Below are 16,979 nucleotides of genomic sequence, written 5' to 3'. Positions count from 1 at the left end.
TCATGATATTGAACAAAAGGAACAGGTGATGTTTCGGGTCCAGACCCTTCTTCAGACTGACTGTCACAGGCGAAGGAAACTAGAGGTATTTAAAGGTAAAAAGAACAAATAATTGAAAGGTATGAAAAGAACAAATCAAAGTAAACAATGATGATCAAAGAAAGGTGGAGCCCACAATGGTCCATTGGTTGATGTGACGATAAACGAGTGGATACAAACAGTGAAACTAAACAAAACAATAGTGAAACTAGTAGGACGACTCGGATTTGGGACGGTTACTTGAAATTCGCTGGGTTGTAAGCCGCCCAAATGAAATACGAGGTGCTGTTGCTCCAATTTTAATTTGGCCTCACTCTGACAGTGGAGGAAGCCGAGGATAGAGAAGGCAGTATGGGAATGGGAAGGGCCGTTATATGTTTGGCAACTGGGAGATCACATATGCCAAGGCGGACTGCGTAAAGGTGTATAGCGAAATAATCGCCCAGTCTACGTTTGATCTTGCCGACATATAGGGGTCCACCTAGAACTGATGCAGTAGATGAGGTTGCACGTTAACCTCTGCCTCACTTGAAAGGACTTTTGGGATCATTGGATAGAGTCGAGGGAGGAGGTATAGAGTCAAGGAAGGAGGTATAGGGACAGAGTTGCATCTCATGCGGTTGCAGGGGAAGTATCCATTGTTATCTGGACTACACCTCCTTCCACCCTACTTCTTCATAGATGCCATTCCCTTCTCTCAGGGAGGAGGGGGGAGAGGGGAGGGGGAGAGGGGAGGGGAGAGGGGGAGAGGGGAGGGGAGGGGGAGAGGGGAGGGGGAGAGGGGAGGAGAAGGTACTGCACCAATGCAGGAGAGGTTTGGACCCAACGGATCCACTTGGTCTAGTAGTTGCTGAAAAGTGGCGTGACAGACAGATAGGCTGTCAAGAACGCTTTCGGCACATTGGCCTTTTATCTGTCATGGTACTGAGTATAGAAGTTAGGATATTATGTAACAGCTGTGCAAGATATTGCTGAGGCCACACGTGGAGTACTGTGTTCCATTTTGGTCACCCTGCAGTACGAAAGATATTGTTCAGCTAGAAAGCGTGCAGAGAAGATTTACTCCAGGTGACTTTAATTATAAGGAGCTGTTGGACAAACTTGAATTCTTTCATCGAGTGTAGGAAGCTGAGGGGTGATGGAAGTGTATTAAATAATTAAACCTGAGTAGATAAAAAGTCAGCCTTTTTCCCCGGGGTGAAAATGTCAAATACTAGTGTACATAGCTTTAAGTGAGAGGAGGGAAGTTTAAGAGTCAAGTCAATAGCGTTTAATTGACAAATGTACTTAAAATGGAACAATGAAACTCTTACTTGCAGCAGCATAACAGGACTATAAACATTGTATTCACAGAAAATGCAATAAACAAAAAAGTTTGATAAATTTTAAAAGATCACTCCCATGTTAGTAAAACAAAAGCCCAAAGTCCCCAGTGAAACCAAGGCTGTTTGTAGATCATAGGTTAGCTGGTGTTTGCAATGTTCAAGAGCCTGATGGTGCTTGGGAAGAAACTGTTCCTGAACCTGGAAGTCATAGTTTTCAGACTCCTATGCTATCTTCCTGATGGCAGGAGTGAAAAGAGAACGTGGCCAGGGTGGTGTGGGTCCTTGAAGATGTTGGCAGCCTTTTTGAGGCTGTGCTTCCTATAGACCCCTTCGATGGTGAGGATGCCAGTACCCCACAATGGGCGGTGTTCACTACCTTTTGTATTCACCTTCGTTCCTAGGCATTCGAGTTGCCAAGGGCTGTGACACACCATCCAATATTCTCTCTACATACCCCTGTGGAAGTTGAAGAAAGTATTCGTCGACATACCAGATTTTATCAATTTTCTAAGGAAGTAAAGGCATTAATTGGCTTTCTTTATGATTGCATCAATGTGCTGGGTCCAGGACATATCTTCAGAGATATGCATGCCCATGAACTTGTTGATTCTTTCCACCACAAACCAATCGATGAAGAGGGGTTCGTGGATCCTCTGCATTGCTCTTTTCTAAAGTCAATCATCAACTCCTTGGTCTTATAGACGTTGAGAGCAAGGTTGTCATTCTGGTAACATTCAATTAGATCAAACTGCCTCCTATACTCTGATTCATCATTGCTGTAATTCATTCAACAATAGTGGTGTCATCAGTAAATTTAAGGATGGAGTTGGTTGGAACCATATCTGGCTACATAGTCATGGGTAGAGAGTGCATAGAACAGGGGACTGAACCCATAGCCTTGAAGTGCCCCTGTACTGATGGTTATCAAGGATGAGGTGCTGTTACCAATTCGTACTGATTGAGGTATGTTGACGAGGAAGTCAATGATCCAATTGCAAAGGGATGCACAGAGATCCAGTTCCCTGAGCTTGGTAACAGGCTTAGAGGGGATGATAGTGTTGAATACAAGCTGTAGTCAATGAACAAATGCCTGATGTATGTGTTCTTATTATCCAAGTGATCCAATGCAGAATGGAGAGCCCGCAAGATCGTATCCCCCATAGATCTATTGTGGCGGTCAGCAAATTTTACTGGATCCAGGTTCCTGGTAAGGTAGATGATATGCCCCATAGCCGACCTCTCAAAGCACTTCAAAGTTTAAAGGAGATTTGAAATGCAAGTTTTTTTATTACTTAGCATGGTAGATGCCTAGAATATGCTGCCCAGCGAGGTTGAGGAAGCAGATGCGATAGCAACATTTAAGAGGGATTTATTTATACAGGCACCTGAACAGGCAGGCAATGGAGGGATTCAGACCATTTAGAGTCAGATGGAATTAGCTTAACTTGGCATCATGGTCACCAGATATTCTGGGCCAAAGTCTCTGTTCCTGTGCTATACTGATCTATGATCTCCACAAAAGGTCTCAAAAGCAACTACAAAGTAATGTTCTAATTCATCTGTTATGGCATCCCATGTCCTACAATAAACATCATTTGAGATTAAATACATTCAATTATAGTCATAGATTCATAAAGCGCAGAAACAGGCCCTTCGGCCCAACTTGCACATGCCGACCATGCTGCTCCAGCTACACTACCAGTCCCACCGGCCCATATCCTTCTAAATCTTTCCTGTCCATGTACCTGTCCAAATGTCTTTTAAATGTTGTTATAGTATCAGATTCAACTACCTCCTCTAGCAGTTCATTCTAAATACACATCACCCTATGTGAAAAAGTTGCCCCTGATTCCTATTAAATAAATCTTTCACCTCTCACCTTAAATCTATGTCCTCTGGTTCTTGATTCCCCTACTCTGGGTAAAAGAGTCTGTGCATCTGCACTATCTGTTCCCCTCATAATCTTATATACCTCTATAAGATCAGCCCTCAATGTTCCAGCATTACTGGACCAATGCTGTGTAGATCTATGTCTGCTAAAAACAGAATTGAAACTGCTCAACTTATTTCATATCCGACTGATATTATTTAAAGTTGGTACTAAGTTTAAATCCCACACATCACAAGGTTATCTTAATCAATGAATTTATGTAACTAAGTCAAACAGTATATCATCATAAAAACAGCACAGAAACAGGATATTCTATCTACCATGTTGAGGCCAACTGTCAAGTACCCATCAATAACAAGCCCATTTTCCATCTCTTGGTGTTTGAAATCTCATTGAGACAGGGTGGGGGGAGGTGTTGTCCAGATCAGCGGATTTATAGTTGATGTCTGTTGATAGTCTGCCCCAGTCTCCACCACCAGCTCAGGCAGTGCATTCTAGATACAACTATCCTCTGGGTGAAAAAAAATTATACCCAGATCCCCACCAAATCCCCTACCTTAAACCTGTGCCTTCTGGTGCTATGGAAATGTGTTATGGTATGGGGCTTTCTATAAATTGCCTCATAACTGCCCTTCAATTTCTTTTAAACCTCAGCCACCTCCACACCAAGCTTGAAAGGGTTCAGAGAAGATTTACGAGGATGTTGCCAGGACTAGAGGGTCTGAGCTATAGGGAGAGGTTGAGTAGGCTGGGTCTCTATTCTTTGGAGCCCAGGAGGATAAGGGGTGATCTTATAGAGGTGTATGAGAGGAATAGATCGGGTAGATGCAGTCTCTTGCCCACCGGAGGGGAATCGAGGACCAGAGGACATACGTTCAAGGTGAAGGGGAAAAGATTTAATAGGAATCTGAGGGGTAACTTTATCATACAAACGGTGGTGGGTATATGGAACAAGCTGACAGATGAGGTAGTTGAGGCTGTTTAAGAAACAGTTAGACAGGTACATGGTTAGGGTAACTCAGCAGGTCAGGCAGCATCTCGGGAGATGCTGCCTGACCTGCTGAGTTACTCCAGCATTTTGTGAATAAATCGATTTGTACCAGCATCTGGTTATTTTCTTATGGTACATGGTTAGGACAGGTTTGGAGGGATATGGACCAAGCGCAGGGAGGTGGGACTAGTGTAGCTGGGACATGTTGGCCAGTGTGGCCGTTGGGCCGAAGGCCCTGTTTCCACACTGTGTCGCTCTATGACTCTAGATACATGGGGTATTCAGTCTCTCTGAACTGAAATGCTTTATACTAAGCAATGGCCTGGTGAATTTCCCCTACTCAAATTGCTATTAATCAAATTGAACACGGTGAAGGACAGCATGGACCTGATTTTATGTACATTATATTGAAGGTGTACGTTGTCATGCTGCGTTTTAAGCAAGATTTTATTTTATTGCTGAAAAAAGCATATACTTTTAAATTTCTCCTCAGTATAATTTAGATTATTTTTAAAAATTGGGTCCCTTTGGCTAATATTCAGTCATGAAATTAGTAAATCTAAATTAAAGTAGATAACAACATTCAGGTTTATTTGTAAGATGAATGGTATTTAGAGAATTCACTCATACTTCAGTTGCATTTGCATGCCTTCAGAAAAGGGATCAAACTACATCTGAGATAAATTATTATTGTTTGTGAATTATTAAATAGAAATATAGAAAAATAGGTGCAGGAGTAGGCCATCAGGCATTCGAGCCAGCAATATGATCATGGCTGATCATCTAAAATCAGTACCCCGTTGCTGCTTTTTCCCCATATCCATTGATTCCTTTAGCCCTAACTAAGCCCTAGCTAAATCTAACTCTTTCTTGAAGACATCCAGTGAATTGGCCTCCACTGCCTTCTGTGGCAGAGAATTCCACAGATTCACAACTCCCTGGATGAAGAGGCTTTTCCTCATCTCAGTCCTAAATGGCCTACCCCTTATTCTTATACTGTGACCCCTGGTTCTGGACTCCCCCAACGTTGGTAATATTTTTCCTGCATCTAGCCTGTCCAAGCCTTTAAGAATTTTATATGTTTCTATAAAATCCCCTCTCAACCTTCTAAATTCCAACGAATACAAGCCCAGTCGACCCATTCTTTCATCATATGTCAGTCCCGCCATCCCGGGAATTAACCTGCTGCACTCCCTCCATCGCAATAATGTCCTTTCCTCAAATTAGGACACCAAAATTGCACTAATAGGATTTTCTTCTTGAAATAAATTAACTAGCAAGTTTTTTTTTGGTTAAATCATGCCATGATACCATAAATTTTCTGGCTTTGGCTCGATAACTTAAAATCTCAGAGTTACCTTTTCATTGGCCCTGTTAAGATCTGAAATGAAGGCATCAACATTTTCCTGCAGAATAGAGCATAGTTCTGGCCAGGAGAATTTTGTCAGCATGCTATCTGGTTGTTTCATGACCACACAGCCTGCTGTCAGTTGCTGGTACAAGCCGTGAAGAAAGGTCAGCTTTTCCTATGAGATAAACATGAGCGTTATTACAGAAGTGATCCAAAAATGCTGCAAACAGCAGAAAAACATATAATAAAATCAGATAAAAAAGACAATTGAAGCATAGCTATAATAAACAGAGGGCAGCAGAAACTAATGATCTGACATAAACATAGCTCAACAACATAGAATTCCGATCACATAAAACAACTTAGCAGCTGGATTCCTCAACAACATTTTAATAGAGGCAGCACTGTACCCACATTTAGAGTACAGTTAGAGTAGAGTTTTGGAACCATACTCTTTGAAACACCCTTCTCAGGACAGCTAACCATGCTGGTTATGTGGACACTGCAATTGGATAAATCAATATATGGTACTCAGATAATGTTGCAAAAACTAATAAAGATAATTGATTTTCCTTCAATCTGTCACTAAAAAATAAGCCAGATATTAAAGGGAATCAGTATTCTGATGAAAGATCACTGACCTGAAGGTTTGACATTATATCTCTTTACACATGTCCTCACCCATGTCAACCTTTCCATGCTAATCCCATATACCAGCTGTGATGACAACCTCAGTCCTTTCCAATAAAGTCCTTTCCGCTTGTCATTACTTCACAGAGAGTGCGAGTGATTGATCTTGACGCAGACCAGCAAAGAGATTTTCCAAATGTATTTTCAGTTTAATTAGTCGTTTATTGAAGTAATAGTACAAACAGGTCTGTATCTCCCCAAGAATTCAACTCTCGTCGCAGGTCTGGTAAGAACTGTATCTCACCATGGCTCCTACACACCCCTAATTGTTCTACGTATACAACAAAACAATTACTACTAAACATTAAAAGGAGCCATAAAAACTTTACACATAATAAAGAAAAAAGTATGCACTTAGTGATTCTTCAACCTTTAAGGCTACCAGTCTTTGCTGTACTCAGGTATCAGCTTCAAGGAGCAGACATATCTTCGTTATCGGCCTTTACAAAATGTTGCTCTTAGTCTGAAGTCGAACTGTGCGCACAAGACCTTGTGCATCTGGTATGGTCTCCAATATTCTGCCCATTAGCCAGGAGCTTCGTGGTGCAGGGGAATCAGCTACCACAACAATGCCACCTGGAGCAGAGCTTCATTTCACCTTTGACCACCGTTGACCAGAGGCAAGTATTCTCGTATCCACTGTTTCCAAAAGAGATCTGCCATTTATTGCACCTGTCTCCATCTGCATCTGATGTATAAATCTTCCTTTATAAAGAGCCCAGGTGGTAGTATTGGCTTGCCTTTCAACTGAAGATGGTTTGGCATGAGTGCTTCCAGGTCCATTGGATCATCAGATTTCTTGGTATTGGGTCGATCATTTAAAATTGCTTCAACTTCACAAATTAAAGTTTGCAATCTTTCATCGTCCAGAACTTGTTGGCCAACAACAGAGCACAGCACATTTCGAACCATGCGGATCAATCGTTCCCAAACACTGCCGTGATGGGATCCTGCTGGAGCGTTAAAGTATCACCTTATCCCTTGCTGAAGCATAGCATCCTGAATCTTGACCTGATTCAAGTTATTGAATTCTTCTCTCAATTCTGTCTGCTTCGATAAAATTTGTGCCATTGTCTGATCTTAAAGATGAAACTTGACCTTGTCAACAAATGAATCTTTGTTGTGCATTGATGCAGGAGTCTGTGTCAAGTGTATATGCACCTTCAAGATGTATTGCCCTGCTAGCCATGCAGGTGAAGATTACACCATACCTTTTCACATAACTTTGTCCTCTATTGATCTCTATAGGACCGAAGTAGTCTACTCCTACATCTGTAAATGGAGGCTTGTCTGGTAGAATTCTCACCAGGGGCAAATCTGCCACCTTTTCTTCCCCAACTCTTCCCCGCTGTCATTTACACACAACCACTGTTATGATTATTCTTGCAGCGGAGTTAGCTTTGATAATCCAGTAACTTTTACGGAGACGAGACAGCATATGATTTCTTCCTGGATGAGTGTTCATGGATATATCGTAACAGTAGTGTTGATATGTGAAGGTCCTACGAGAGAATAATAGGATATTTATCTTCTTCAGGCATCGCTAGTCTATTCAGGCGACCGCCTACTCTCAGAAGTCCATCATTCAGCACCGGATCCAGTTTGTACAAATGACTGCTTCTTTTGACACCATTACCACCAGCTTCTAGTCCTGATATTGCTTCTTCGAATCTTTGCCTTTGACTGAAAGAGATGATTGCGCTTTCTGCTTGGGAAAGATTTTCAGGACATAAACATTGTCTGCGGAGTGTTGCTTTAACGACTTGCATCTCCTTCTCAACCTTTTTTTTCAGTTTGCCAGAATCGTTTTCAAGGCTACTCACAGCAGTTTGAATTTCCTTTCTTTTTCAAGTCAGCTGCAAGAGTGTTGTCTTCACTTTAAGAAGCCAAGCTGCAGCAGTCTTCAGGTTCCTCCATGATGAGAAATAGGTGATCAGTTTGTGGGGTTCAATGGATCCTTGACAATGATGTTCATTGTAATGTCTTGCTTGAAAGGTAAGTCGAGACAATAGTGTCCATCTGTCATCCTTGCTGAACGATTCACAATGTCCAAGAACTTTACTTCTTCTCTGGACATTCCTTCTGTCTCCTTGCTGGTTCTTTCACTGAAGTCGTGATTGTATTGTTTGACCAGTCGCTCCTCTAGGTTTGCAATAGATAATCGATTGACATCAGCAGCAGGACAGCCATTTACATCCCTGCTGTCGTGGTCTCTTCTCAGGGGACCATAAAGGACCCATCCCAGTAGGGTTTTCACAGTGTATGGTCCATCCTCATGGCTGTTGACCAGCTCCCAAGGTTCCAATACCTTTGGCATTGACCCACTCATCGGGACAAATGCTTCAGAGTCTATTTCAGGAATCTTGATATCTTTCATGTAAGACCATTGTTTCAGGTCTTCTTGTCTGGGAATGTTTAGCTGAGAAACAGGCATGGTCTTATGAACACGTGTCTGTGAACACATCCGATAGTTGAATAAAATCGTCTTTGTCCAGACTAGATATTTCCAAACCTGAGATAAGACAACTGATCACTGGCTTCACTTGGTTCATGGTACGCAAGAGAATTTTAGCCTTTGGTCCTGCAATGTTCAGCCTTCTCATCAAGCTTTCTGTGCAGTAGGTAGATGAACTTCCATGATCCAAAAATGCATATGTTTGCAACACTGTACTCCCCTTGTGGCTCTTTACTTGTACTGGTACAATGGAGAAGATGCAGGTTTCCTTTCCGGCCCCAATATGTCCACACATTTGAGATGGGAGGACAGTATCACTCGCAATTGTCTTTTTATTCCATTCTGCATGTTCTGATAATATCCGGTTTCTTTTCTCTATCTTTTCAATTAACAATTCCAAGCCTTTCAATTGTTCTTTCTTTCTTCTCGGTTGTTCTTCTTTTATCTTCAACTGTCTTCTCTTCTGTTCTTCTTCTCCTTCCTCAATCTCCTGCTGGCTTTTCAGGGCGGCAACCCATTTCATGTCAGCAGAGAACGTTGAAGTTGCACATGATGAAGAAAAAACCTTTTTCCTTTACGGAATCCTTTCTGATATTGCCACCTTGTGGCTGAATATCAGATCTAACCACAGACATAATTGTACGTTGCTATCCCTTTAAGACGCGTTGATGTAATCTTCCCAAGAATTCAAAACAAACTGATATCTTACGATGTTCAAGGTCACTTCTTTGTTCTCATAAACAGCTTTTCCAATAAAGCTTCATGCTGTACTCACTTTTCCTGCGCGAAGGCTTTCGAAGTTTCCAATCTCTGTTAGTCAGATTAGCGCAGGTAGCGACCCTGTCCAGTCCGTGAAATTCAGCTTCAAGGCTTGTGAAATAAAACAATCCTTGTTCCGTCCAGTCGATTCACAGGCTCCAGTCTCACTCATAGAGCCAATTCTTACTTTAAATGGCTCTTTGGAGGTAGTTCTTACTTTAAAACACTCATAGAGGGTAGTTCTTACTTTAAGTGTGATGACAACTTCAGTCCTTTCCAATAAAATCCTTTCCGCTTGCCATTACTTCACAGAGAATGCGAGTGACTGATCTTGGCGCAGACCAACAAAAAGATTTTCCAAATGTATTTTTTTCAGTTTAATTAGTAGTTTATTGAAGTAATAGTACAAACAGGTCTGTATCTCCTCAAGAATTCAACTCTCGTCGCAGGTCTGGTAAGAACTGTATCTCACCATGGCTCCCTGTGTCTGACCTCTCCCGTCTCTGCGTTTTCAGATATACTCCCAAATTCTGGCTCCTCCCAGTCCATTATGCCCATATATGTATTCATCTCATGACAGCCCCCTCATGTCCAAAATAATACAGCAAGATATCTAGACAAATAATATTATATGCTAAAACAGCTAGCACAAACACAAATGGCTCTGACACCAGCATTAGGCACATATCTCTTTATTACTTTCCTTTCCAAATACCTGTTCAAGCATCTTTTAAATTCTGTAATTATAAATGGCGCAACAAATTCCTTTTGCAACTCATTCCAGATATTCACCATCCTCAAATGTGAACAACTTACCCCTCAGATCTCCTTTAAGTCTTTCCCCTCTCACATTAAAACTATACGCTCTAGTTACAGGTTCCTCTTTCCTTGGAAATATACTCTATCAGGCTTATCTATACCACATAATTTAATCAATCTCTATGTTCAGCCCCCAATGAGAATAAACCCTGCCTATCCAATCTTCTGAGGTGACCAAAGAACAGCTCAACATCACGGCTGGCTCAGATGAATTCTCATCTGATTTCATCTTCTGTACCCTCTATGGGTACATGAGTTCAAAGATAAGGCCTCTGCTGAGGACAGTCCATATAGCATCAGAGAAGGGGAGGAGGAGAAGTTAGGGGTAATGGTGAATACTCGGTTGGGATTGGGGTTCGGGTCAGACACAGGGTCAAAGGAGAGCAGGGGGTGTGGGGTGGTATCTTGGCAGGAGATGAGGGCTCAGTGGAGAGAGGGGAGTGTGGGTGGTGGATGGCGGATGTGCTCGCGGTCACGAACAGAGGAAGAGCAACAGGACCCAGCAGTGTGGGCAACAGGGCTCACGGCCTGCAGCCAGGCGAGCTTGCGGTCCTTGGTGGATGTCAGGAAGGAGTAGCTGGTTGGAAGCATGGACCAGGTGGAGGGTGTATCGCAATGGTGGTCCATGACACGTCTCGGTGAGATATGCTCATGGCCTACAGGAGCGATGGAGCTGGTAGCCATGCAGGATAGGTTGGCAACGAAGGTAAGTACTGAGGAAGGAGTAGTGGCTGTGGTACAAATCTGGGTCAGAACCTGGTCAAAGAGCAGGAGAGCGAGTGGAATTACAGAGGCAAGCCAATGAGAGGAGATCTCATAGGCTGCACAGTGGGGCAACGGTAGAATTGCTGCCTTGCAGCGCCAGAGACCCGGTTTCGATCATGACCGTGGGTGCTGTCTGTACGTAGTTTGTATGTTCTCCCTATGACTGCGTAGGTTTCCTCCGGGTGCTCCGGTTTCCTCTCACATTCCAAACATGTGCAGATTTGTTGGTTAATTGGCTTCTGTAAATTGTCCCTTGTGTGTAGCATAGAACCAGTGTATGGGTGATCGTTGGTCGGCACGGACTTGCTGAGCAGAAGAGCCTGTTTCCATGCTGTATCTCTAAACTAGACTAAACTAAAAAGAACTCCCGGAGAGAGGAGGAGAATGTCTTCAAAGTGGCCATACTTTGAGGAGATTTGCTGTGGGGCAATAAGTTGGAGACACAAACACTGTGGATGCTGGAATCGTGAACAAAGAACTGCTGGGGGAATTCAGCGGCCAGGCAGCATCTATGGTGGGGAATGAACAGGAAACATAATGGTGGCAGGTCATTTTATTCAGACTGGAGGACTATAACAAATAATGTGCCACAGGGATCAGTGATGGGTGTGCTGTTGTTTGGTATTTATATTATACGTTGAGATCAAAAATGTGAAAGAAGCAATTACTCTAATGGGATTATATTATAGGCACCCAATAACCAGGGGGAGATAGAGGATCAGATATGTAGACAGATTACAGATGCAAGATCCACAAGGTTGTTGTAGCAGATGACTTTAACCTCCCGAATATTGCCTTGAGTAAGTCCCCTCCCTGGGATTTACTCAAGGCTAGAGCATTAGACGGGACAGAATTTGTTCGGTGTATCCAAGAAGGTTTCATTACACAGTAGTCCGACTCGAGGAGGGACCATACTGGATCTTATATTGGGAAACAAGTCCGGCCAGGTGATTGGTATTTTGGTTCAAAGAGCATTTTGGAGATAGTGATCACTGTTGTTCCTTTATTTAAGAAGGGAAGTAGAGAGAATCCAGGGAATTATTGCCACTGAGCCTCACGTCAGAGGTAGAGAGACTTTAGGAGGAAATTTCCTCGACATAGGATTTTCTCCCATTTGGAAAAGAATGGGCTACGGAACTGCAGATGCTGGTTTACAAAAAAGAGACCGTGCTGGAGTGATTCAGCAGGTCAGGCAGCATCTCTGGGGAGGTGACATTTCAGGTCGGGAACATTCTCCAAACTGATTGTGGTGGAGGGGGGGTGGTAATGCTGGAAGAGAGGAGGGGGAGAACAAAGCCTGGCAAGTGATTGGTGGATGTAGGCGAGTTACATTTAGATAGGCAGATGGGGTGGACAAAGACCAAGATGAAAAGACAAGAGGTGTGAGATAAAAAATATGTGCAAATTGTGAAGCCAGAGAAAGAAATGTAGGCGGAGGGAAAAATATGGGTGAAGGTAGAAATATCGGTGGAGAGAGTAGGGTAGAAATGTTTGCGAGTCCAGTTATTGCACAGAGAAGGTGGTGGGTGGGGGGGGAGGATTGTTTGTAGGTTAGTTATCTAAAATTTGAGAATTCAATGTTCATACCATTAGGTTGTAAACTACCCAAGGAATATGGAGTGATGTTCCTCCAGTTTGCTTTTGGTCTCACTCTGGCAATGGAGGAAATCCAGGACAGATAAATCAGTATAGGAATAGGAAGTGGAGTTAAAATGGTTAGCAACCGGGAGATCCAGCAGGCCTTGGGAGACCGAACACAATTCGGTGAAACGGTTGGCGAGTCTACGTTTGGTCTCACTGATGCAAAGGAGGCCACATCAGTAACTCCGAATGTGGAAGATGAAGTTAGAGGAGACATGTGAGCCTCTACCTCACCTGAAAGGACTGCTGGGGTCTCGGAATGGACGTGAGGGAGCAAGTATAGAGACAGGTGTTGCTTCTCATGTGGTTTCAAGGGAAAGTACCTGGGAAAAGGGTAGTTCGGGTGGAAAGGGATGAGTGAATGAGGGACAATAGACAATAGGTGCAGGAGGAGGACATTCGGCCCTTCGAGCCAGCACCGCCATTCAATGTGATCATGGCTGATAATTCTCAATCAGTACCCCGTTCCTGCCATCTCCCCATACCGCCACTATCCTTAAGAGCTCTATCTAGCTCTCTCTTGAATGCATTCAGAGAATTGGCCTCCACTGCCTTCTGAGGCAGAGAATTCCACAAATTCACAACTCTCTGACTGAAAAGGTTTTTCCTCATCTCAGTTCTAAATGGCCTACCCCTTATTCTTAAACTGTGGCCCCTTGTTCTGGATTCCCCCAACATTGGGAACATGTTTCCTGCCTCTAACGTGTCCAACCCCTTAATAATCTTATACGTTTCGATAAGATCTCCTCTCATCCTTCTAAATTCCAGTGTATACAAACCTAGTCGCTCCAGTCTTTCAACATATGACAGTCCTGCCATTCCGGGAATTGACCTAGTAAACCTACGCCACACGCCCTCAATAGCAAGAATATCCTTCCTCAAATTTGGAGACCAAAACTGCACAGTACGCCAGGTGCGGTCTCACTAGGGCCCTGTACAACTGCAGAAGAACCTCTTTGCTCCTATACTCAACTCCTCTTGTTATGAAGGCCAACATTCCATTGGCTTTCTTCACTGCCTGCTGTACCTGCATGCTTCCTTTCAGTGACTGATGCACTAGGACACCCAGATCTCGTTGTACCTCCCCCTTTTCCTAACGACACCATTCAGATAATACTCTGCCTTCCTATTCTTACCACCAAAGTGGATAACCTCACACTTATCCACATTAAACTGCATCTGCCATGCATCCGCCCACTCACACAACCTGTCCAAGTCACCCTGCAACCTCATAGCATCAAGGAGGGAGTTGCGGAGGAAGTGGTATCTGCACGACCAGGGGAACAGAGGTGATGCAGGTGAGGAATTCATTTGTGACGGGGTGAAACCACATTTACTAAAGAAAGAGGACATCTTGGATGTCTTAGAATGGAGTCAGTGGGTTTGCAATAGAGATCTCTATCCCCATCTCAATTTGAAGAAAGGTCCTGGCCCAAAATGTTACCTATCCATGTTCCCCAGAGATGCAGCCTGACACACTGAGTTACTTCAGCACCTTGTGTCTTTTTTTTTGGCCAGAGGAAGCATCAAGGTGGGTACAATTATAATGTTTAAATGTCATTTACACATGGAAAATAAAGGTTTGGAAGGGCCAATTGCAGGCAAATAGAAACAGCCGAGGAAGATTCCTTAGAGACAATCATACAGCATAGAATCAGGCTCTTCAGGTCTGAAGTTTCGACCTGAAACATCACCTATTCCTTTTCTCCAGAGATGCTGCCTGACCCGCCGAGTTACTCCAGCATTTTGTGTCTATCTTCGGCCCTACATATATTCAACATAAGAATTTATCTTACTGTCCATCACAATACCTCCACATCCACTTGATGAGCTCGTGTAAGCTTTTGAATTTCATTTTTAGCTTCAACAATGGATTTTTTTTCCCTCTCAAAGCAATGTTTCACATTTTGTAGGTCCATGCTCATAGCATCAATAAGAGCATCCTTTTCAGCACATTCGCTTCGCCAGTGGTTTAACTTTTTATTTGTAGCTGCCAATTCTTCCTGAATTTTCTGTGCAACAAAAATTGATGTTTATTAAAATAAGACATTCTCTACTTCTCATTTGGCATGCAAACCATAGAAAAATCAGTTACTAAATGAAGAGCATGAAAGCAAGTAAGTGTGTGAGAGAGAAATGAATGCAAGGCAACAGCAATTGGGCAAGTGGTCAAGACAGAGCAATGCTAAATACAACAGCATAAGAGAGACATGTGTGTAAAACACAAATTGGGAGGCAGCATGAGACTTTGAAAGAATGCATAAAAGTAAAAGGTATCAAACAAGGCAATGGAATATAGAACAAGGGGACAACCAGAGGAAGAATGCCTCAGGGAAGCAAAGTGCTTGAGGGAGAGATAAACATAAAGTATGCTGAAAAGTGGGTTAAAGTAGGTGAGAGGCGGGGAGGCGTATTGGGGAGGGGGAGAAAATGGGAGACAGGGGGTAGCGAGGAGGAGAAGGAAGAAAGGAGGAAGTGGAAGAGGGGGAAGGGTAAAAAGGGGGCGGGGAGAAGGAGGTGGGGAGGAAGAGGGAGGGGGAGAAAGGGGAGGGGGAGAAAGAGGAGGGGGAGAAAGGGGGACTGGGAGAAAGGGTGGTGGGGAGAAAGGGGGATCGGTGAAAGGGAGTGGGGGGAAAGGGGGAGGGGGGAAAGGGGGAAAGGGAGAAGGGGGGAGAGCGAGTGAGAGGTTTATTTATATAACTGGAAGAGTTACATCAATGATCAAAGAACGTCGTACCTCACGATTTTCATTTCTTGACCAAATCAGTTCTTTATATGCCTCACACTGCTCATTTATCTTGTCGTACAAATCCTTCACTCTGGTTAGCTTCAGCAAAAAATAAAAATATGTAGATCAGAATATGTATTAAAGTTTGGTTCTGCATAATTCAATATCTAAATGCTTCAGTTTTTGTTTCTACAGAGCCATGCACATTTCATATTTTATACCCATCCAAATGGGATCATTTTCCTTGTCACAAATTGCTTATGTTATGTTTTGCATTTAAATTTTTAGTTCAAATATTTGTACTTTCTAACTTTCATGGTTGACAAATTTGACAGCAAATCCAGCAAGAAATTGTCTGTCAAACAACAAAACTATTCCTGTTCATAAAAATTCTTGTTTTATCATCTTTTAAAATTGTTTATGCAATGATACCATCTTTGTACTGATATTTACTTGGGGAACAAAATTTCGTACACTGCTGCTGGCAACTGGATTGTGAGAGAGATGGGGAGAGTGAGAGAGAGGGAGAAGGAAAAAGGAACCAACTTAAGCACTATAAATCTATTGTTGTATTTACACCATGCTTTTGTTGAACCGCAGTATCTAACACCAACACTATTCAGCTGACAATTTTTACTCTTGGCATTGCCCATATTGCACAAATGTCAGGCAAATAAAATTTGACCACTCCCTTTTGTGCAAAAAGTGTGCAAGCTCCTATTGCATGTGGAACAAAATCAAGGCAGTAACAGATTTGTTGTTTGCAGTTTTGAGCCTTCAAATTGGTCTCAGTACAGCCCTTATTGTCTCTATAGTGGTTTACCTCAAGCCAAGACTGACTCAAATCTCAGTTAGAAATACAAAGGTATGCTCAAAAAAATCTGTACTCTCTTACTTTTTCCTCTTGCAATGTAAGCTAGGTCATATTTACAAGGAGAGACAATACTGAATAAGATATATAGACATCTGTAAATGCAGTATTTTACCCAGAGTAGGGGAATCGGGAGCCGGTGGATAAGTTTAAGGTGAGGGGGAAAATATTTACCAGGAATCCGAGTTGCAACTTTTTCACACAAAGGGTGGTAGAGGAAGTAGTTGGGGCAGCTACTATCACAACGTTAAAGAAACATTTAGACAGGAACATGGATAGGATAGGTCTAGAGGGATATGGGCCAAAAACAGACAGTTGGGACTAGTGTAGATGGGACATGTAGGTCGGCGAGGGCAAGTTGGGCCGAAGCTTCCACGCTGTATGAGTCTATGACCTGCTGGTCCAAGTCATCCTTCCAAGTTCCTGCCAATCAAAACAGATCCATAAAAACAGCACAACAGATAAGACCAACTCTTATCTGCCTGCACCTAAAAGGTGCAGAGGTGGTTCACCAAAATGATGCCTGGATTAGGGATTATTAGCTATAGGGAGAAGTTGGACAGACCTGGGATTGTTTTTTCTGTGCCTTTGTGATTGCCTGGAATGCGCAAAAAGAATGGTAACATTTGCAAGGCTATGGAGAAAGGTCTGGGT

The 16,979-nt window shown here is 42.9% G+C and overlaps 1 protein-coding gene across 6 annotated transcripts in view; it reads right to left on the bottom strand.

The window, feature by feature from the left end:
- Positions 1-16,979, bottom strand: part of ccdc171 (coiled-coil domain containing 171) — a 240,743-nt gene that overhangs the window by 175,712 nt on the left and 48,052 nt on the right. For all 6 annotated transcript variants that reach the window (XM_078394873.1, XM_078394872.1, XM_078394874.1 and 3 more), the window contains 3 exons: positions 15,464-15,553; positions 14,538-14,738; positions 5,605-5,772 (listed from right to left, as the gene is read on the bottom strand). In XM_078394873.1, coding sequence (XP_078250999.1) covers positions 5,605-5,772; positions 14,538-14,738; positions 15,464-15,553 — 459 coding nt within the window. The remainder of the gene's footprint in view (positions 1-5,604; positions 5,773-14,537; positions 14,739-15,463; positions 15,554-16,979) is intronic.

The sequence above is a fragment of the Rhinoraja longicauda genome, chromosome 3, assembly GCF_053455715.1.
Source record: "Rhinoraja longicauda isolate Sanriku21f chromosome 3, sRhiLon1.1, whole genome shotgun sequence".
In the NCBI taxonomy this organism is placed as follows: domain Eukaryota; kingdom Metazoa; phylum Chordata; class Chondrichthyes; order Rajiformes; family Arhynchobatidae; genus Rhinoraja; species Rhinoraja longicauda.
Note: the sequence above shows the minus strand (reverse complement) of the source record. Positions and strands in the feature narration are given on the sequence as shown.